The 23811-nt window shown below is 39.0% G+C and overlaps 1 protein-coding gene across 2 annotated transcripts in view; it reads right to left on the reverse strand.

The window, feature by feature from the left end:
- The window catches only part of LOC119781367 (nuclear factor 7, brain-like), a 44795-nt gene continuing 20984 nt past the window's right edge, over positions 1 to 23811 (reverse strand). The window contains exons 1-2 of one of the 2 annotated variants that reach the window (XM_038281779.1): positions 1546 to 1656; positions 1 to 1449 (exon numbers count right to left, since the gene is read on the reverse strand). In XM_038281779.1, the coding sequence (XP_038137707.1) occupies positions 44 to 1432 (1389 nt within the window). In that variant the 5' untranslated portion in view covers positions 1433 to 1449; positions 1546 to 1656 and the 3' untranslated portion in view covers positions 1 to 43. Of the gene's footprint in view, positions 1450 to 1545; positions 1657 to 23811 lie in introns of those variants that run through there. The other variant, XM_038281788.1, reaches the window with a different exon arrangement.

Below are 23811 nucleotides of genomic sequence, written 5' to 3' on the forward strand. Positions count from 1 at the left end.
AATAAGGTTTCATTTGGACTTTGTGTTCTTCATGTTGAGAACATCAGAGCTGCTGTTTGCTCACTGAGATCTTCATGGGTAAGATTTTTATTTTACCCGCAGTGTCGAAGTATGGAAACATCTTGTCAGTGAAGGTGTGTGTGAAGGTGTGTATGTGTGTGTTAGTGTCCAGATCAGAGAAGGACAGCTTTCCTCTGTCCCAGTCCAGATTCACTCTGATCCTCTGGAGCTTCTTCTGAACTGAGAGAAGTTTGGAAGCAGCTTGTGGAGACAATGCTGAGTATTTACCTTCATGGAACCATATAACCAACAATCCAGACTGTATGTCTCCCTTCCTCTGAACAGACTCTTCTAAGACACCAAGGGCCCAGCCTCCACTGTCTCCAACATCAACACCCCAGTGATGGTTCCCTGAGTTAAAGCCCTCAGAAGTCAGGACGGAACACCACCTAGACCAAAACCTCTCTGGATTATCAGGAAGCTTCTGTTTCTCTCCTTCAGTCACACTGGTCAGATCTTCAGTGAGGATGAGTTTTGAACCAGCAGTGTTTGGATCCAGGATGAGAGGAGTGTAGGACACCATGTTCTTCATGTTGCTCCAGATGTTGAAGGCCAGGTTGCCCAGATGTTTGGCCTGGTCTATCAGAGCTCCTGAGGGCAGCTGTGGATCCTCCAGCAGGGGGCAGCGCTGGACTCTTTCCACTGCAGCCTTGTAGTTGTGCAGGAATGAGACGTCTTCAGCTCTCAGCTCCTCCTCTGTGGCTCTGACTGTGTCTGAAAGAGCTGCTATCTCTCTGCTCAGAGCCTCCATCTTCTCCTTCATCATCCCTCTCTTCTGCTCCTCTTCCTCCCTCAGTGCAGCCAGCCTGGCCTCCTCTTCCTCTGCTAGAAACTGATGAAGCTTCTTAAACTGCTCCTTAATCAGCCTCTCTGTGTGTCGGGCCTGGACCTTCATGTGTTCTGCTGTCTGATCAAGCGTCTCTTGAACTTTCTTCCTGAGCTTCAGCTTCTTCTTCAAGGTTTCTAGAGATGAACGAAGATTCATTCTGTGTTCCTCTGCAGCTTCATCTATGGGAGCAAAGCTGTGGCTTCTGTGCATTTTTGAATCTCTGCAGACGAGACACACTGGCTGCTGATGGTCCAGACAGAAGAGTCTAAGTTTCTCAGAGTGCAGACTGCAGAGATCTTCTGAAGCTCTCTGTTCTCTCTGCTGTAAGAAGGTCTCACAGAGGTTCTTCAGAACCAGATTACAGGGAGGATTTGGGGTGAGACATATTGTTTTACAAACTGGGCACTCTTTTACTGGTTTATGTCTCCAGCAGTTCTTCAGACAATTCTTACAGAAGCTGTGGCTACATGACAGAACAACTGGATCCTTAAAGACGTCCTGACAGACCGGACAGCAGAGATCCTCCTCTAACCTGGAAGCCATTTAGTCTCTGAGTGAAGCTGAAAACACAGAAGGTCCAGTCAGTCATGGCTCCCCTCCCTCCTCTACTAACTTCCCTCAAAGTGACTCTGAGTGGTGTTCTTGGTCCAACTCACCTTCAGTGTGTGGAGTGTGAGCAGCTTGAAGCAGCAGTGTTGGAGGTTTCCACTTTTCCCTCCTGCAGCTGGACTCACTCAGAAGAAGCTGCTAGTTTGGTCTGAAGGTGAATCTGATCGTCTGGGAGTCGCTCTGCAGGAACAAACAATCACAAACTGCCTCCTGCTTTAGTTTAACTCCAACTAAGGTGTGTTTAATTCCAAAGTCCTGAATTCAACCTTTAGCTGCTATAAAACTCACTGATTAATTGGTTTTGGCACTGATGAGGATCAGTGCCTCCAAATCCGAGACCATGGTCTTGAGCCGGAAAAGGGTAGAGTGCCTACTCTCGGTTGGGGAGGATGTACTGCCCCTAGTGGAGGAGTTTAAGTATCTCTGGCTCTTGTCACGAGTGAGATAGAGCTTGTGAACAAGAGCCAAAAAACTGAAGTTTCATTCAGTTTATGATGAAAAATGAATAACGACTCAGGAATATATTAAACTATGATGAGGCTGAAAGACTCGTTAGCTAAGGGGTTCTGGTTCTGGTCCAACTGAAACAAAGAGAGGGTTAGCACATGATGTAGCAGTTAGCTTCAGCAACACGTGACTCGTTTGGTCTATAGTGAGCGTTACCATTCAGTTAAACCTTTAAATCCATCAGCAGATGAATCAGAAAGAGTATTTCAAATAAGAACACCAACACGTCTATCTATTCTATATATAGTTCATCCAAGCAGAGCAATTATTAAACATCAGATGTGAAGGAGAGGGGAAGGATGCAGTTACTGTTTTTGGTTCAGTGGAGTGAAGGCCTTCGGCTCATTCCGGTTTTCTGCAGGCCTGTCTTCGGTCTAGTCCGTTTGTCCGACAGCAACTCAAAGAAATTTGGATTAATCTGATGCCACAATAAGAGGGGATTTGCAAGGGGGTTAACGTTATTACTCAACAGAAGAAGAAATTGAAAAAAAGAGAGAAAAGATGAAAGAATGAGGAGATAGAAAGGAGACAATGACAAAACATTTTCAATCTGCTTCATCACCTGCAACGAGATGCAAAAAGAACAGCACAACCGAAAGATATGGTGCGAGACATACAATAAAGCAACACCTTGAAACTATCGTTGAACTAGTATTATTTAGTCTGACATGTACCCTCTATGTTACCTGAAGATATGAATGTGGGCTTTCTGTATGGAAGTGAATCTCTAAGTAACTGGAACCAAGCACCTGTAGATGTTTTTGAGATTGCACTTGTGCATGTAAAGTTTATCCATAGAGAAAATGCTCAATAGTGGTTGTGGGGAGCCGAAAAGGCGCCCCCCCAGAGCACTGAGTCCAGCGCCGGGAGACCCAAAGCCACTGATGCCCGAAGGGACCCAAGAGCAAAGGCACCAAGGAGGGGCCAGTCCAGGAAATCTGACCCCAACCAAGGGAGGAGGCTCCGCAGGCTCCGCCAGCAGCCAGGCACCCTGAAGTGAATCCAGACCTGGGCCCCAGGGATCCGAGGCCCCAGGGGCGCCCGATCCCCCAGACAGGCCCCGGCCAGCTGGGCCCCGTGGAGAGGCCGCCAGGAGTGAGCCAGCAGCCACCCAGGCATCCATCCCCGAACCCCGAGCTCCACCAGTGAAGGGAGAGCAGTGAAGGGAGAGCAGGACGGAGGGAATGGGCTCTGCCCTTAGCAGAGACTTGAGATGTGTTTGGGAGAAAAAAAAGACAAAAAACTCACAGTCTCAATCACGCCATCCCACCCTAGAGCGCCCACTCGCACCAGAGAAGAAAAAAAAAAAAAAACGCGGACACACGGTAGCTAGTGTTTTTAAAACCTTCACCGGAGGGGTGTGTCTTCAGAGTGGCGTACGTCCATCACATCAACAACAATTAATCACAACAAGGTGGATTGGGCATCTGGTTAGGATGCCTCCTGGACGTCTCACTGGTGAGGTGTTCCAGGCACTTCCCACCTGGAGGAGGCTAGGAAGCCCAGCTGCTACCCTCGCGACCCAACCCCACACAAGAGGAAGAAGATAGATGGATGGATGGATAACGGGTTTTATTTATCTCTGCTCAGATTAGAACATAACCTGTAATAAAGACTCCAATAATCTGTCCTCAGTGCTGCAGTCGTTCAGCTCTGACTGAAATTTCTTTCCCAGATGTTCGTTCAGGAATAATCAGCTGACCTCCACAAAGTTCTCCTCTTCCTCCAGACCTGCTGCAACAACAACTCAGTCTTTGGAGCTAAATGTGGTTCTAATGTGATGCTTTTTGTTTCATTGACTTTTTTTTATCTCTTGTTGCTAAATATAACAGAATAAAATGTTTTAATAATTCATATCAGGTCAGAACAGCATCACTTGTTAATCACTTCTCAGTCAGTGAAGCTGAGATGTTGTTATGAATGGAGCCAAATGGGAATAATCAGTATCGAGACGCTGAGAAGTTTCTTTGCTCAGATCTTAATTCTCCAGTTCTGTCCATGACTACAAAGGACTGTTCCATCATGGCTATGGAGAGCCATTTCATTTAATATGAAATTAATAAATAGTGCTACTGAGAAATTGTAATTAAATATTCCATAAATTAAATAAATAAATATCCCCATGAAATACATCTAAATAAATATGTTAAAATAATCTTTATGTATTTATTTATTATTTGTTATTTTCAATATTTTTTATTCATTAAATGGTTTATTAATTTTGTAATTTTTTTATTTCATAACAGAGTATATTTTGTGACACTATTATTTTTGTTTTGAAAATATTGTAAAGCTACTTTATCTACTTTTAAGAGTTTTATTTTTTTAATTTCGCTTTAAATTTTGAAACTTCTTTCATTTCTTGTTCTTATATTAAAATGAGGGGGTAGGGTTTCATTTGTCAGACATGTGAAGGAACATTTTACCCATCAATGTAAGAAAGTCTCCTAAATATTCCAGAGAACAGTTTTCACTTTCTAAACCGAATAATATAATAGTGTCAAATAGGGGAGACAGAACAATGTTCTTTAGGTCTAACCAGCTTTGGAAATCTGTCCAGAATTTAAAAGTTATTAAAACAATTTTTTAAATGTTTCAAACTCTCAATGGCTCTCTTACAAAAAACACAATGTTCTTTTTCTAATTTACATTTTGATCATAAAAAACTCTTCAGGTAGATATATTTTATTAATTAATTTGAATTGCATCTCCTTCACTTTTGAAGGATATTGAGGGTAAGTTCTTATTTTAGAGATTTAGATAAAATTGGTTGTGAGGCCATCTGTACCTGTTATTTTTAAATTATCTCTAAATTTACTTTGACCTTTACCCATTTTAAAGAATGGGTAAAAAAAACGATTAGAAGTTTGTAGAAGCACAGGATCCAACAAAAAATAAACACTTGATATATGGATTAAAATATATGGGTTTGAGGGACGCCTCTATTCCAAAATAATAAAATAATATAACTTAAGGATAAAATAACTAAAGAGAGCCAGGGAGGTAAAAGAATTAAAAAGGATGGGTTCAGGAAAGAGTAAAGAGAAGATCATAAAGGGGATGAAAAGTTTGTGTCAGATTGACCCGAGTAATTTAAAATGAAGCTAAGGCGGAAATTCAACTGAAGAAACTCTGATTACTTCCATCCAATCTGAGGCTGATCCGCCTCCGACGTAGCCAACCCGCTTCAAGCCACTTTCCTCGATGCCCAATCATCTTCTAGCACTCTACTTAAAGCCACTCCAAATCATCTCTAGGCCTGCTCTTCAACAAGCGCAAGATCCATCGCTCCTATGTCAGACTTTGATTCAGACAAATCAACTTACCTCCAATCCTCCGGCTCGAAGAAGTTCCTGTCTAGCCGCTCTCTCATCTCCGTCCTCCGCACTGCGCTCCAGGGGTACTTTGCCAGGCTCCGACTTAGACTCAGCTCAACTTTCTCAGTTAGCCTCTCCTTTCCCCCCTCCATCCGCTCCTCCGTCTGTGCCGAATCCAGGTCGTAAGCGGTCATGCAAACGCAGCAGAGAACGTCCCAGCTCCAGCCGCCATAGCGTCCCTCTCTCCGTTCCGACGCAAACCCAGGTCCTTCTTCAGATGTTCCCACCATGTCAGTTTCTCAATCCATAGCGGCTCCACCCTTCCACAATCCTCCCGCCGTGCCGTTGACCAGTTTTCGGCTTCACTATGCTCCACCCTGGACTCTCTAAATTGCTCCGTTCAGACTCTGTCTGCACGTGTTCAAGCCTTGGGAAATCCCCACACTGCCACGTCATCACTGCCTTCAGCTTCGCAGCGGGATCCCCTCCCTCCTCCTCCTACATTCACACTCGCCTACGCCCGCCCTGAGCCAGCTCTAGGTAAGATGTATCTAACCATGTTTCTATTATAATTTTTTCTTATTTTTTTCTTTTTTTTTTTTCTTTTTCATTCTGCTCATTATGCTTCCCCCGCCCTTTCCATCCAGGCAGTTTATATATTTCTATGTATTCTAACGTTTCTCCTTGCCTGTTCCAATATTATATAAGGGAAATATGTTAATTTAGTTTCACTCACCCTCCCCTCCTGTGAAGTTGAACATCAAGTCGCCTCAGCAGGTGACATTACAGCTGTTTCAAATCATCCGAGCGCGTTTTGCCCATCTATACCCTTTAAGTCTAGCATTCAATCTATTCCTCCTCCGTTCTTTTCTACACTTGCCCAGCCCACAGACCGCCGAGGTAGAAACGTCCAGATATTCAATTCCAGACCCATCTGTAATAAGTTTTATGAAAGTACATGAAAAAAACATAAGGACACACCTTATGTCAAAAATGATTGATGACTAATGACCTGACCTTATGACCTCCCCCCTTCCGGTACCCCCCCCCCCCCCCCAAATGATTTATGACTTATGACCTCATGACCTCACCCCTCCCCCAGAAATGATTGATGACTTATGAATTATGACCTTATGACCTTATGTCAAAAATGATTGATAACATATGACGTATATGACATGACCTTATGACTTATGAACTATGAACTCTATGACCCGCACCTGATCAAAGGAATTTCTTATAACCCTTTTATGACCCATAAATTTCTGCACAGTCACGTGCCAGCACATTTTTGCTTCATCAATCAAATTCTTGAATATAAACATTGTTTTCTTCCCATTCAAAAAAGATATGCCAGCTTCTCATCTGCTTTTCTTCTTTGCAGGGTAATAAAAAAGACACTTCCAACACAAGGAATTTCCCTCCCACCACCCATCCCATACACATGCACCCACTGAGCCCACAGACCCCCCAGCCTTTTCCCTCATAAGACATCAACTACACATTTTCCTAAAATTAGGCTTAAACATGTGTTTAAACTATTCCATTTCCACTAACAAATCTTATTTTATTTTAAATACAGATTTCCTTTCAGCAAGCCTCTGTTTTACTTTCTTAAACGGATTTACTCTCACCGATCAAGCTTTCTTTTGTGTAAAGACCATTGTTTATTTCATCACTAAAGTCTGTGATTCAAGGTTTTATAAATCAGGCTATGCTAAAAAAAAAACAAAAATGTGTTACTCACAAACACAACCGGAATTGTTAGTAAGTTTCCTTTTTTAAAAATCAATCCAACTAACTTTTCTATCCACATAAGCTATCAAATCTTATTTTATTTTAAATACAGATGTCCTTTCATTAACCTTCTTTGTATTTTTATAAATTAATCTTCCGTCACTTTCAAACTAGGATACAAACATTACTATTCAACCTGTTGCATCCATAGTCTTGTCTACTAGATATGCAAAAAAAAAAGTGTTACTCACAAACATAACTCGAATTGCTAGCAAGTTTCCTTTCTTAAATCAATCCAACAAACTTTTCTATCCACAAAACCTGCTTTTATCATGCTTCAATGTATTCTCTCTATTTGTCTATTATTCTATGATCAGCCCCCAGAAACCTTAATAAACCATCCTTCCAGAAACAGTCATCCTTCAGCCCTCTTTTGTGTAAAGACCAATGTTTAATTCATCATTAAAGTCTGTGTTACTCACAAAAACACAAACACAACTTGAATTGCTAGCAAGTTTTCTTTCTTTAATCAAACCAACTAACTAACTTTTCTATCCCATCCTGCAGCCCTCAGCTCAGTTCAACATTACCACCAACCAAGCTGTAAAACATTTGTTGGGTCCATTCCCATGCTGTAAAAAGACACAGTTTAAAAACTCACACCCCCAGAACTTTAATTTTAAAAACAGACACCCATCCTTAATCTTTTCACCTTTTTCCTACACCCAGCCCATCAGATTCACACACACACCCACGCACACACACCGCTGAGCCTACAGACCCCCCACCATCTTCCCTCATAAGACATCAACCACACATTTCCCTAAAATTTGTCTCACCGATCAAGCTTTCTTTTGTGTTAGGACCAATGTTTAATTTAACATTGAAGCCCATGCATCAAGATTTACAAATCACTTCTATGTTTATAATATTTGTTAGTCACAAACACAACCTGACTTCCTCGTAGGTTTTGTTACTTAAAGGGCTTTAAAATGGGTTTATATTACTCTATACCTTTTCCATCCACAAAGCTTGCTTTAATTTAAATACAGATGTCCTTTCATTAAGCTTCTTTTTATTTTTCTAAATTAATCTACTGTCACTTTCAAACTAGGATACAAACATTACTATTCAACCTGTTACATCCATAGTCTAGTCTGCTAGATATTGCAAAAAAAGTAAAAAAACAAAATAAATGGAAAGCTCTCCCTAGTTATCCATATCAGGTAGAAGCTTTTTTTTTATTTGCCATCTTGGTTTTCAGAGTGAGAGAACCACAATCAGTTTAATCACAAAGAGAAGATCAGTGTTTTACGATGGAGTAGATCCGGTAAGATACGTGTTCTCTGGTAAACTGTAGGACCTCTGCATGGTGTTGACCACATCTATCTTCACAGGGCTCCTTTTGTCAGGATCAAATTTCCTTCTTTGCTGTTCGTTTGAGGGGTGGGTGGAGTTAGGGGATCGATGTGTGATGTTTGGTTGCTGGGAAGTTGAGCCTCTGATGCTCGCAACTGTTTTTACCCTATGAAAGATTTGTGTTGATAAGAGCATGAACTATCAAACAATTAGAACTTTTGCTCTATCTGTTGTCTTCACTTTGAAGCAGAGTTTAGGCTTCATGACATGTTTGTAAGTAAACCATTTAAGTTATGCAAATACAAGGAGTCCATCTATGTATGGATGATCAGCCTTCTGGGGCTAGTAGCTGTCATCTTTGCAGCAGACCGTCTGAGGAGTAGAACTTTGAATATTTTCCACCCAGTTATCCATTTTCTATACCCTACTAGCTTCTTCTTTCAGTCTTGTTGTAGAGTGAGTTCCTCTCTCTATCTGTCATTGCATGAAATGCAGGAAGCAGCCAGCGCTACTTGCTACTTCACTGCAATTTTTTAAACATATCTGCAGTTTACAAACCTCGTTTTGCAGTAAGATAATCTGCCTAAAACCTCGCTTTCATTTTTGAAAAAACGTCTTTTTATTTCGGTATTTAATTTTTGTAATTAAAACCTATGGATTTAATTAGAATCCATAGGTTTTAATCACAAAATAAAACTCAATAAATTTTTCTCCTTATTTTCAAATGTCCTTGATCTCCACCACACTCATTTAACAGAACACAAGAACGAACAAATAAATGTTCTGGTAATAATATCACACTTGGAAGAAAGTTTGTGGCTTGAAAAATAGTACATTTTAAACAACAACAACAAAAAAACTCACAGAACGGACTGTTTCTCTTAGAACTTTTTCTGTTTATGAATTGACAGATTTATTTAGTTTTGCATCTAATAAGTAACTATGTGTTCATCACTTTACCGTAAAATTTTTTCTTTTTTTATCTTTTCATATCGGAGAATTTCTTTTTCTAGCCCATTTTGGTAAACATCTACTTTTCATTTTCCTAACTTTTCTCAATACAAGCAAGCACAAAATAAAGTTTTTAGATAATGCATTACTCTCTTGAACCATTCTTTTGGAGACATACTAGTTTTTAATTTTTTAGCTGATACAAATCTAAAAGAAAAGCAAACTATTGCAGAATTATCCAATACTGTCTGAATCAAACGTTGGTTGAATGAACATGTAGGAAAACGCAGCATTACTCACTATTATTTTAGTTGTAAAAAACTTACAAAAAACACTTTAGGAACAGATTAGTGGGACATTCACTGTACAGTAAAAATGTAAACCTAATATTAGAAACTGCACAGTTTCTACAGATGCTACAGCAGTATAGCTTAGATAACTTTTTTAGCAGTTGTTCAGCTCTCTGTCTCCTTGTTCAGTAGGTTGTTGGGCTGAACACAGTTGACCAGCTGTGAAAAGTGTTGCAGATTTTCTTTTTCATCTTGTTCCACCACTATTTTTTTTTAGTAATCATCATTTGTTGTTTTATTCCTGATACTTTAATTTTGCTTGTCTTTTTTTTTTTTACTGAAGAAACTCCATATCATGACTAAAACAAAAATCAAACCATTCTCTCAGAAGTCTTAAACATCAATGCTTTCAGTGATCATACCATCATTTCTCTGTATAACTAACCAGTATAGTCATGTGAATATAATGTTTTTAATTACATTATTTGGGTTATATTCTTAAGATGAAACCATCATGTTTGTACTCTCTAATGCAAGTCTGTTATCAATACTGTAGGTAGTTAACCCTTAAACTTAATATAACAACTGTGCCTAACCCTTTACCCAGAACTATAATGGTCTGCAGAAGATAAAACCATGTAAAAAAAAAAAAAACCCAAAAACTACAAGATCGGGATTGCAACTGTGTTGGATCCAGTAAACATTCAAGATTGTAACTTTTACAGTATTCTACAAAGAATTTTATGACATCTTTTAACTAGATTTATCAGTGAACACTGGTTAAAAGGTTCTCCTCTTTGTAACTTGTAAGTGAATTACATCTAAGAATGCAATGTGATGAAAATCAAGTCACAATCAATAATCATTTGTATTATGAGTAATGCTTTTTATTAAGAGACCATTCATAAACAAGTATATTTCTGAGAAGACCTTTTACCCTGCTAATTCAACTGGAGGATAAGTACCATTGGTTTTATGATTGTCTGCATTTTTGTTTTTCACGGTTTGTTGATGTACAAAACTTTACTTTTTCTTGTTACTAAAAATGCTCTATAGAAATAAACTGGCCTCACCTTAAACCTCCTGGTCCTGAATCTGAGCTATTCAGCCACAGACAGGAAACTCAGCTGTTTCACAAAAGCTTTTGGTTGGACCAGCAACACAGAGCTATAATGTGAACAGTTAGGTTCCTGGTAATGCGGCTGTTTTTAATGCTTTGAAAAGAACAAGGCTACGGTCATCTTGAGTTACTCAATCACAAAACCATATGTAAGTGTTTTGCTGGAGACCATCTGCACTGCAGTGATCTACAAAATAGACCTTTTTAATTTCTCATATAGCCCAAACATTTTTTTTTTTTTGCGTTAAACCTAAGATAATGTTTTGTGCTAACAATAGGGAAACCATAGTTGTTACAACTAGAACTATAGATGAATTGGTGCCAATTTCAAATTTTAATTTTAGTTGAACCATGTTTTACTTGTAGGTAAATTACATCTCATAATCTAATGTGACGAAAATCAAGTCACAATCAATAATCAATAGTATTAAGAGTAATCCTTTTTATTAAGATTCCATTCATAAACAAGTATATTTCTGAAAAGAACTTTTACCCTGCATTGTGTGCTGGTGCTCATAAAACCCAACCCCCACCTCTGCTGTAGATCCTCACTGCTTGTTCACACTTTGCTTCATCTGCAGGCTCAAGTCTGCTCTGCATACCCCCAGCCAAACTCTATTTTCTTTTAAGTTTGTCTGCATTTTTGTTTTTCATGGTTTGTTGATGTACAAAACTTTACTTTTTTTGGTTACTAAAAATGCTCTATAGAAATAAACGGGCCTCACCTTAAACCTCCTGGTCCTGAATCTGAGCTATTCAGCCACAGACAGGAAAATCAGCTGTTTCACAAAAGCTTTTGGTTGGACCAGCAACACAGAGCTATAATGTGAACAGTTAGGTTCCTGGTAATGCGGCTGTTTTTAATGCTTTGAAAAGAACAAGGCTACGGTCATCTTGAGTTACTAAATCACAAAAAACATATATGTTTTTTGTTAAAACACCTCTGCAATTTCTCATAAATGCCCAAACATGTTTGTCTTGAACCTAAGGTAATGTTTTGTGCTAACATTAGGGAAAGCATAGATGTTACAACTAGAACTGTAGATGAATTGGTGCCAATTTAGAATTTTAATTTTAGTCAAACTTTGTTTTCTTGTCAAACAAAAGACAAGAATAATTTAGAATTTGTTCACATTCATATCTGATTACACTTTTTTTTTTTTTGTTTAAATCTTTTAACCGTTATTCCTAATCTCCCCAAAACACATTCTTACTCTTTCTACCATACACTCTATACTGATGACTCACAATTTTAAAATAAGGCTCTGACTATTGATTTATTCTCAGTCAGCCATCAACATCTAATTATTTTTGTTTGCTGTTGGTGCTCTATGAAATGTTTCACTAGTTGGTAAGATCTTTGCTTCAGAGCTTAGTTAAATTCTAATAAATAAAAACATGGAAGGACCATTGCTTTGATGCAAACATGGAGGAAAGTCATGTTATCTCCTGACTTTTCTTTCTTTCTCTCTCTATAAGATTCAGCCTTATCCTCTCTGCCAAGCAGTCATAGGATAAATGTCTATTTTATTTAGTTGCTGAAATGCAACTGTTTACACAAACTATTACGAACATCTTTTCAGTCCATAGTAGAAATTTTAAAATGAAAGTTAAAATCTAAACAACAGTGCAACAATTTGTTTTAGAATCATTTTTAACATATCAAGAAAATGGACAAATTAATAAACATAGTTTTTCTCTTGCATTCTGATCTTTTTCTTTCTAATCAGAATCAACACAGAAATCCATTGTTTGATGGATCTTCCCCCAATCCCACCAACTTTGTTGAGAAGCACTTTTTAGCTACGAGTAGGTTTGGAATTAGCCTTTGATTTTCACTTTTGGACACATCTGAAAGATTTCCACGTGAATGTTACAGAAAGTAGGATGTTTGCATGAGCGGAAATAAGCTGGGGCCTCTGACCATCAGTCATTGAATGGGATTGTAATCCCAATAGATTTTGGGAAACGCGGAACTGATTATAAATTGAAAGCATTCATTACCACAATTTACAAAATACAGACAAAAATGTATTTCAAACTAGGATACAACCATTATTATTCAACCTATTAGATCCATAGTCTAGTCTGCTAGATATGTAAAAAAAATTTAAAAAATGAAAAGCTCTCCCTCTTCATCCGAAACAAATCGTGACAAGATCCATATCAGGTAGAAAATTGTTTTTTTTTTTTTTTACCTTCTTGGTTTTCAGAGTGAGAGAACCACAATCCGTTTAATCACAAAACAGAAGATCAGTGTTTGGTAAACCGTAGGACCTCTGCATGTCGTTGACCGCATCTACCTTCACAGGGGTTCTTGTGACAGGATCAGATTTCCTTCTTTGCTGTTTAGTGAGTGGGGGGCTGAATGGAGGTGTGATGTGTTTGGCAGCTGGGGATTCAACTGGTGTAGCTGAGGGATCTTTACATCTTAAATCATTGTACAAACACTTTGTTGAGTGAATTTCACTAATTATCAGATTACCCATATAACAATGCTGAGATCTAAATCAACGCTCATATACATACGAGAAAAAGTCTATTCAGCAATCCTAAGGGTGAAGGGTTTCTTGTGGAGCATTACCACAATAATCATTAAAAAAAATCAGTATCAATTATGAAGCAATAAAATTGGAGTCATCATTAAAACAATTAATGACTGACTATAAAGATTATGTAACTAATAAATCCTGATAGTAAAGGTTTTGACAAATTATATTTCTATATCTCTCTAATTATATTTATTTTACCCTCTTTTTCCCCACAGGATGACACAGAGCTGATGGGTTTTTCTAGAATGTTAGGAGAAATAGTTTGCTTGGACTAGATTTTTATTTACACCCATACTGATGGGAGTGGTCTGTGTTTTTGTTCTCTTTGAAGTCTGAACCAGTGTTTAGGTGGAAGTGGAGCTATTTGGAGGTATTTGTTTAAAAAAATATATTTTATTATTTTTTATTATAGTTTGTTGGAATGTGAAAAAGAACATAATATAGAGTTTGGCTGGGGGTATGCAGAGCAGACTTGAGCCTGCAGATGAAGCAAAGTGTGAACAAGCAGTGAGGATCTACAGCAGAGGTGGGGGTTGGGTTTTATGAGCACCAGCACACAATGCAGGGTAAAAGTTCTTTTCAGAAATATACTTGTTTATGAATGGAATCTTAATAAAAAGGATTACTCTTAATACTATTGATTATTGATTGTGACTTGATTTTCGTCACATTAGATTATGAGATGTAATTTACCTACAAGTAAAACATGGTTCAACTAAAATTAAAATTTGAAATTGGCACCAATTCATCTATAGTTCTAGTTGTAACAACTATGGTTTCCCTATTGTTAGCACAAAACATTATCTTAGGTTTAACGCAAAAAAAAAAAAAAATGTTTGGGCTATAGGAGAAATTAAAAAGGTCTATTTTGTAGATCACTGCAGTGCAGATGGTCTCCAGCAAAACACTTACATATGGTTTTGTGATTTAGTAACTCAAGATGACCGTAGCCTTGTTCCTTTCAAAGCATTAAAAACAGCCGCATTACCAGGAACCTAACTGTTCACATTATAGCTCTGTGTTGCTGGTCCAACCAAAAGCTTTTGTGAAACAGCTGAGTTTCCTGTCTGTGGCTGAATAGCTCAGATTCAGGACCAGGAGGTTTAAGGTGAGGCCAGTTTATTTCTATAGAGCATTTTTAGTAACAAGAAAAAGTAAAGTTTTGTACATCAACAAACCGTGAAAAACAAAAATGCAGACAATCATAAAACCAATGGTACTTATCCTCCAGTTGAATTAGCAGGGTAAAAGGTCTTCTCAGAAATATACTTGTTTATGAATGGTCTCTTAATAAAAAGCATTACTCATAATACAAATGATTATTGATTGTGACTTGATTTTCATCACATTGCATTCTTAGATGTAATTCACTTACAAGTTACAAAGAGGAGAACTTTTTAACCAGTGTTCACTGATAAATCTAGTTAAAAGATGTCATAAAATTCTTTGTAGAATACTGTAAAAGTTACAATCTTGAATGTTTACTGGATCCAACACAGCTGCAATCCCGATCTTGTAGTTTTTGGGTTTTTTTTTTTTACATGAACCCCCGCAGAGTGACCCTCCCCGTCACCCACATTATGACCAGCGCTGATGCCAGGAGTCATGAGCACCAGCAACAAGTGAAGTGCAGTTAATTGTGGACCCAGTGGAGGTCCTGGACCTACAGCAAATTTTCTTTTCTTTATTAAACACCTCAGAAAAAACATACTGGCATTTAAGCATACAAGGGGTAAAAGTGAAATTTTTGTGTGTCACCGGAGCTAATAAATCTGTCCCGAGGGATAAATTACCTCAGATTAAACCGGGACCAAAATGGATCACTGTAGTCTCTGCTGATGGGAGAATGGTGGTTCAGCACATTTCTGAAAAACAGTTGGTCACTGATGAAGAGGGATTCAAAGTGGAAGCTGATTTTGTGTTAAACCCACACTGTCCAGTTAATTTATTAAGCAGAGATTTGTTAAGGAAATTGCAATTAGTGCTGGTGCCTACAGAAAAAGGGATGGAATGAAAAGATGTACAGATTTTATGCAACACCAGAATTAGAAACAGCTGACATGTTGTACATTCAGGCTCATTCCCAAAAGCATTTTACTCCCTGGACCTAACCACCCAGGGGAAAAGATGAACCACAGGAGGTTTGTAAAAATTTGTATGTGGATGGGTCAGCTTCAGGAAAGAAATTAGTTGATTTTGTAATTGTAGATGATAAAAAAAAAACCTTTACAGTGCTGCCTTAAAATCATCATATTCTGTTCAAACTGCAGAGATTGTTGCACTAACAAAAACATGTGAAATGTCAAAAGGCATCAAGGATGAAGGGGCAATCCTAGGGGCTGAGGGGGCTTTCAGCCCAGTAAAAGCACACTAGAAAGTAGAGTCCACAGGGCAGTTCTTCATATGAGGTATGACTAGGTGCTTGAGCAAATAGGGATCAGGAGCCATTAAAATAGTAGATGTGAATGGAGCATGGGGGATATTAAATGCATTGAAAGAAAAAACATGAATAGTTCTAGCAATTAATGGACAGGCAGTTAGACTTGTATGCGATTCAGGAGCCAGTAATACTTGTATTAAAGATAATGTAAATGCTAAAACCATCTAAAATGCTTATTTTGTAAAATCAGCAAATGGTCAAACATCCTAGGAATGGATGTCAAGGGCAATAGGAATAGAAGACCTTCAAACAGGAAAAAGGTTGCAAGGTTGCATGTTTCTGTGGTAATATCACCAACTCACCCCATTAATCTGTTAGGGTGAGACTTGATGAAAATTAGGCATTGCAATTTTCCCCACGCTGGGGGGAAAGGAACGCTGTATGAATAATACATGTAATGGTAACTAAAATCCTTCTGTGTTTTATGCAACATGCTTATCGTCTCTGCTCCATGTCAATCTGTTCCAACTATGGAAACACCCTTATAAAATTCTGTTCGATGTAAAACCCCAGGTTCAAGATTTAGCATGTGTTAAAATAACTCAGCATTCTTTGCTATCACAATCTGATGAAAAGGATTTCAAAGATATTCCAAATGCTTTGTGATTTGCAGGAAAAATTGATGTAGGACTGTTGACAACTGTAGATCCAGTTAAAATAGTTCCTAAATTGCAATACAGGCCAAGGATATAACAATATCTGCTAAAATGTGAAGCAAAGGAAAGTATAAAACCAGTTATAAAAATTTTAGCGGGTGCTGAAACAAGTCTGTTACTTGTGCCATGTTATTTCAGAAGACGGTAAATAGATACATGAAGAGTTAAAAACTGTAATAGCAAAAGAGCATAAGCCAGTAACTAAAGAACAAATGTCTTTTTAGAATTGTGCAATTACTGCAGAGCTTAGATTTCACATTATAAAAAAAAACTCAGCTTTTCTTAAGCTTTATTTATGACAAACCAATAGCTATATCAGAGGCAATTTAATGGACCCCAGAAGCAGAACAGCAATTCACAAAGCTAAAAGTAGAACTTTTCTTAGCAACTGTCTTAGCTCTACAAAATTATCAAAAGCTGTTCATCCAAACAGTTGACGGTTAAGCAAGTTATATGACCTCTGTGTTGTTACAGCCTCATGGTGATAAGCTCAAACCTGTAGTGTCCTACTCTAAAGGGTTAAAGGGGACCCGTGGAAACAGTAGCCCCTCCATATTCTTATTTTTTATCTTTATTATATTGTTTAGTGTGTATATATATATATATTAGATATAGATAGATAACTGTAACTGGAGCATGTAACAGAAGTAATTTCCCTCTGCAATTATTAAAGTTTTTCTGATTCTGATCGAAAGCAGCAACTATTTTGAGCCATGTGTTTACCATGTCTCCACAGGAGGGATAATGAGTATAGTACAAGTATTTAATCCAACTGCAGGATTAAACAACTACTTTAAAATTTTTTGCAGAGCATGTCTCACATGTTGCGAAGAACATGTAATCTTCCCAAAGCTCCTTTTGTTTCCCCACATGAAGGCCTGAAGCCTGGAGACTGAGTGCTGATTAAAATCATCAAGAGGAAAAAATTGGGCAGCTCCAAGGTGTGAAGGACCCTACATTGTGCAACTAGCAACTCCAACCGCTGTGAAGATATCCAGGAGAGAGACACTTGGATCCACCAGAGTCATTGTAAGCTGATTAAAGACTTTCCCCAACAGGAAGCCCAGTTACCCTCACAGGGACCCCACGCCAAATTAGGGATCTGTAGTGAAGCCCAGCTACAAAGGGGGTTAAGCAATTTAGAGCTTTTCATCTCAACGCTGGTGAAGAAACCAACCTAATCCAGTCTCTTAGAGTCCTGGTTAGTGGGCTCTTCCTTGGAGGAACTGGTGAAGATGGGAAAACTTGCTGAAGGTTTGAACAAGACTGTTCACACCTCCGGTGCAAGTCCAGCACCATGGACAAGTTGGTTCACCATGGGATCATGGTGGCAGGTGCTGATGAAGATAGCTTTACCATTTGTAGGATTGTTCCTCATGTGGCACCCCGGAGAGGTGTGGTCATCCAAAAACAAACTAAAAGAGACTGCGGCGATTGTGAGCAGAGCCTTAAAAATTTTTATTAGATTTAAAAGCTCAATCATCAATTTTTCTTTTTTTAAAAAGAGTTCACTTAAAAAAGTTTGATAAATAAAATAAGTTAAAAGGTAAAAAGATTTTAAAAAATGCAGGGTAGTCAGGAACAGCAGAGTCAGTGGACAGTCTGTAAAAAGGGGTGTACTCTTAGCTGACGCGATTGGAGCATGCAGTCCTCTCTCCAACACGCCGGGCCGTTCTCTCTTTCTCTCTCCAACACGCCGGGCCGTTCTCTCTCTCTCTCTCCAACACGCCGGGCCGTTCTCTCTCTCTCTCTCCAACACGCCGGGCCGTTCTCTCTCTGTCTCTCCAACACGCCGGGCCGTTCTCTCTCTCTCTCCAACACGCCGGGCCATTCTCTCTCACTCTCTCCAACACGCCGGGCCGTTCTCTCTCTCTCAAACACACCGGGCCATTCTCTCTCACTCTCTCCAACACGCCGGGCCGTTCTCTCTCTCCAACACCCTGCGCGGTCCTCACTGCACGGTCCTCTCTCCGTCTGCAGCTCCTTTCCCCCGTGCTCTGTCCGGCTTTCTTCTCCCTCTTCAACTGCGCAGCTGCCCTTTATTACCAACACCACCGTCTGTATGCATGCTTAGCTGATGGAGAACACCTGTGCTGCCGACACGGGGTCTCCGGGTGCATGTGGCAATGTCACCTCAGAACCAAAACAAAATAAGAAGAAAACATGCAACACAGCAAACCCAAACTAAATCCAACAAGAAAAGCAAACAACTTCAAATCAGAAAAACAAGACATGAAACCAACTTCAAAATAAAACAAAAGAGCCACATTTCCACTCCCATATTTTTCCTTTTTATTTGTTGCTTAATACAATGTCTACAGTCAATGATTCAGAGAATGATAGGATCCACTCTAATCCACTATTCAGCTGTTACTTATGTTCAATTACACCAAGATGCTGGTGAGCATACGGATGATTTGCAACTGTGTAATCTGTTACAGGGATGAAGATCGCTTCCGAGGGAAGGATCGGGTAGGAATTTTCCTCTATTGGAAAGGTTTTGCCTACTCAAGGGACAGATTTTTGAAGCTTTTTACATTCTTGATAAATCTTACATTTTTGCTTAAGTTTTACATTTTAATCCTTTTCATATTTTAGTTTTTTGCATATTGATCTTTGATTACTGAATTCCCTATCTGCAATGCATTTACGATGTGTGTAGTAAAAATCTTTTTTGATGTGCTATGTGCTGATGTTTATATGCACAACAGGAGGGAAATGTTAGGTTTATTCAATGATGAATATAAAAATGTATGTATAAAACATTGGAGAAATGAGATGCTTCACTCTGTCTTATGATTCAATCAGGAGACCACTCTATCTTGTGATTCAGTCAAGAGGAGAGCTCTGCCTTGTGATTCAGTCAGTAGAGCATCCTGTCTTATGACCTGATCAATTGTCCTTTCAGAACAATACTCTGTTTTGTAACCATGTGTCATGTTCTGTTAATAAAAGCGCTCCGCAGAGGAGGTCTGGGGGAAAGAGAGAGTTGGAGTGTTGGGTTTGGCTATTTCCCCTCCTGCAGGAAGCTGTTGTTGAAAATCCATTACTGTGTATTCAGTCCTTCTTTTACGAACCTACATTTTTGAACCTAACGGCTTCCTATCCAGTTATTTAGCAAAGGGACCACCCAGCATTCCTAATTGGCCGTTAGGAGCTATAAAGTTTACCACAATCCTTTGTTTGAACTGAGGTAGAGGCACAGCCCACCTCACATAATTGAGCAAACACATTATTCATTCACATGTACTCTGTGACACATGGGAATGTCCTCACTTTCTTCAGTTTTGACAGAAGGGGTCAGTGGCCCTAAATAACTGATGGCCCCTGTTATGGCCTCTGTACTGAAGATGTTCTATTTAATACATTTTTAATTATCATATTGTAAGTGACACAGAAACCATAATTGACTGGTTGATATTTTTTTGTTTTTAACCTTTACAGTTTTATCTCAGCAATGATTTAAAAATGAAGGCAGTGCACTTTAAACTTCAGTTATATTGAGATGGCATTACATTTCTAGAGCTGCACTGGTTGTTGTTTTCTGGCTGAAAATCAATCTTTATAAAGACTATTCTGTTTCTGATTTTGACTGATATAAATTATGTGATGAATATTTGCAATATTTTCTTAAGGACAGTTATTAGTTCACAATAAACCTTAAATCTTTCAATCTCATTAAATCAGAAAAAGAACGATATCTGTGAAACAATCAAAACCTGTTTTAAGTTCATAAGATAATACAAATATAAATGTAATGTTGGGATCATTCACAGCGGCTGATTTTCAGGTAAGATTAATGGTTGAGATCTGTTTCACATCTAAGTATCGGCCGATAACCAATCTCGTCAAACTAAGAAAATCGGTGCACCTTTATTTTTCTATCTGCTGTATCTGGAGTTTCCACCTTTAGAAATGGCTCTTTGGTTCAGAGTCACACTTAATCTATCAAACAATGTACAACTGCCCTGTTTTTTATTTTATGCTTTTGTTTTTTGCTCCCATTAAAAACCCAACAGACCCCAGGCTAGTAAACTTGGTCCAGAACTGTCACTGTGTTTCAGGTTTTATAACTGAGAACATCAACCATTGGTTTCATTTGTGTAACTTTAGATTTTTTGAGTTTTTCCAAAAGGCTGTGTAGGCGCTAAACATTTGAACATGTTCATCCTGTGCTCTTCTGATACTTTCTCTCTCTGTCTGGGTGTATGTGCACAAGCATGTGATGTTGGTGGACACAATCACCGGTATCTATAGGTGGCACCATGGATGTGGTGTTGTCGTGGGGAAAAAGTATTCAACTATTCATCCTGGGATGGATTTCACTCAGTCGGCACATTTATTCATATCTTTGCAAAGAGAGAACAGTTCATCATACAGTCATCATGGCATAGCATTCTGCTCTGTTCTGATCTGGGCAGGGTTCGTCCCCCCCTACTTACAACAATGTAAAGCAGTCAGAGTCATAACAAATTACACACACTTTGGTTAACAGTAACATGTTATGAATAATCCTAAAGGACCAGATTTGTTATGGGAAGAAGCAATGTCTGGTCTACAAACACCAGCCTGGAGAGAAATGTGTGGCCTTAAAAGAGAAACAGACTGAGTGAAAACTTTTATAGTGAGTAAATAGGATAAATGAATATATATAATAGAAGAAAGATAAAATTTTCCCACAACAGTCCACCCTTTCGATTATAAAAGGATATTATCCTTGTGTAATCGATATTATAAAAAAGGAAGATTTATGAATATAAAAAACTAAGAAACTAAAATTGTCAGTATATGTAAAGAAAGCTAAAATCTAAGAAACTAAAATAAAAAAAAAATAATAATGATATTAAAAAAAATAATAAATCAAAAATATACAACTGCATTAAGTCGGCGGACAGTGTTAAATGATTATAATAGATGGAAAAATTATGGAAAAGATTATGATAGCTAAAATATGTTGCCAATAAAAAGAGCCCTGGAATCACACCTTAGTTGGCAAAAATATTTACTGTTTTTCCCCATGATGATACTTTTATTGTAAAATATCTATTTGCTGAAAATGTAAATTTTTAGTTCTTATCATTATCAGTTACCCTTTTTGTTTCCCTGGAAAGAGAAAAGTTAAAATCAGTCAAAATAATAGACCCTTCATCTCTACAAAGTGTAAGTCAAATTATTAATCTGAGCTTCATTAAAAGTAAAAGAAGATCAATCTCGATGCAAAATGTTAAAATCATAACACAAAGATGTTTCACGCAGATGACGAGTTCAGCTCTTCAGAATCAGGCTCAGTCAAAGCACACATTGAAAAGTTGGAGGATTTAATCTCAGCGCTCCTCTTTCCCAATGGTGGCTGAGATGACCCGATCATCAGAGTTCATTCTCTAATCCAGAAATCTCTGCCAATACTGACCATCAGCCATCAGGTGGTCATCTAACACTTGGACTTTCTTTTTTTATTTATTAACAAATGTAATATCAAACACTTAGATACTAGGAATGTTAATCTTTGATTAAAATACAACACATCACAACACATTTCCCTTCTCATTCATGTTGTATGATTAAAAAATCAAAAAGCCAAAGCTGATGTCAGACATCTTCAGGTGGGCGTCTTCATCTTTCTGTTGATGTTGGTCCCTTATACAGGCGACGTTTTGTACGAGGTTCAATGGGTGGTCTGCAAAACAGCTGGTCCTCAACACATCAGGTGGATTACTGATGTGTTAATTAACAAATCAGAGGGGATTATTCTGCCCCTTTATTCTGATTTGTTTTGTTGAAGCTTTTCCTGGTTCCTTCCTGATGAACTCAGATGAGCTCTGATCACTTTCTTTTGATGACTTTGAGCCACACCTCCTCCTGCTGAAGGATGGAAGGATGGCTGAGATGGTCCTCCATCAGGGTCTCCATGTTGGGAGCTGGAGAAATCCCACCTTTCTCCAGCAGAGTCCGCCGTGGATCCTCTGAGGGAGCCTCCTGCACAGCTGCAGCTCATCAGATCATCAGAGGATCCACTACTTAAGCTGTCTTCAGACCTTGCCTCAACGCCGCAGTGTTGTTCCAGTTGGTCAGCGCTTAAGCCTAGATCCTCAGAGTAATTCGATGACTTTTGAATCCAGCTTGGATTCTAACCCCTGTGTCTGTTTTCCAGGAAACCCGTGCCTCCTCTGTGAAAGCTCTGGAAGAGCTAACCTGCCGAGCCGACCCTCTGAGCCAAACCTGAAGATTCACAGAGAACCTCCAAGCAGCTCTGGACTAGAGCTGGGAAACCCAAAGCCAAGGTCTGTTCTAATTAGACGTGAGACGCTGAAGCAGCTAACGGACTCTGCTGATGAACTCTTCTCCAGAACCAACAATGACTCTCCCAAAGCAAACTTCAAGAACCCTCAAGGTACAATCAGTAAACGTCTGGAAATCAAACCTCTGTTGGCTACGCTAACTGAACTGTCTCTCACGCAGACTCCGGTGAACCAGAACCCAGGCCCCGAACCAGAACCCGTATATTCAGTGTGCTTGTGCATTAATAAAACTATTAAACTTTCATCCTTGTGTCCGTCAGTGGTGTTCTGCATTCTTGGGTCGCTTTCAGTGAACCCATCATGACAGAACACTGCGGCCAAACTCAAGGCCCAGCAGATCACCTCACCCGTCGACTGGAGGAGCAGGATGCCCAAATTCAGGGACAAACCCAAACGCTCCGTGAGTTATACCGTTTAGTTGACACTCATAACCAAATGCTTCAGAGCTGTGCTAATTATCTGAACAGCGCTAATGCTGTACCTCAACCATTTCCGGGTCCAGTTCCACCTCCGAGGTCACCAGCTGTGACGTCATCAGAGTTCCGTCCTAGTCTCCCAGAAAGATTTTCTGGTAACATGAAAGATTGCAAAGGATTTTTATTTCAATGTCGGTTGATTTTTCAGAACTCCCCTGGCTGTTTTTCCACGGATCACAAGAAGATAACTTTCATTCTCTCTCAGTTAACAGGAAGAGCCTTGGAATGGGCTCAGGCAAGATTTGCCGCTGACGACAGCTTAAATTGCTACTACTCAGATTTCATTTCTGAATTTACCCAGGTATTCAACCAAGAAACAGACCAAACTATTGATTCTAGAGCTCTTTTCAATCTTAAACAGGGAAACTCTTCGGTGGCTGAATTTTCTATTAACTTCCGGGTTAAAGCGGCAGCTTCCGGATGGAACCAGTGCGCCTTAAAGGGAGCCTTTTTCATGGCATTAAACGAGCACATTAAAGATGAACTCGCAACCCTCGATGAACCTGCTACCCTCGAAGATTTAATTCGCCTCTCCATCAGATTAGATAATAGAATTTGAGCCAGAAACAGTTCTAAGAAGCAGGGTACACTTTCTTCTGCCTCACATAA

This window comes from Cyprinodon tularosa, unplaced genomic scaffold (assembly GCF_016077235.1).
Source record: "Cyprinodon tularosa strain WSP-4 unplaced genomic scaffold, ASM1607723v1 ctg1036, whole genome shotgun sequence".
NCBI lineage: Eukaryota > Metazoa > Chordata > Actinopteri > Cyprinodontiformes > Cyprinodontidae > Cyprinodon > Cyprinodon tularosa.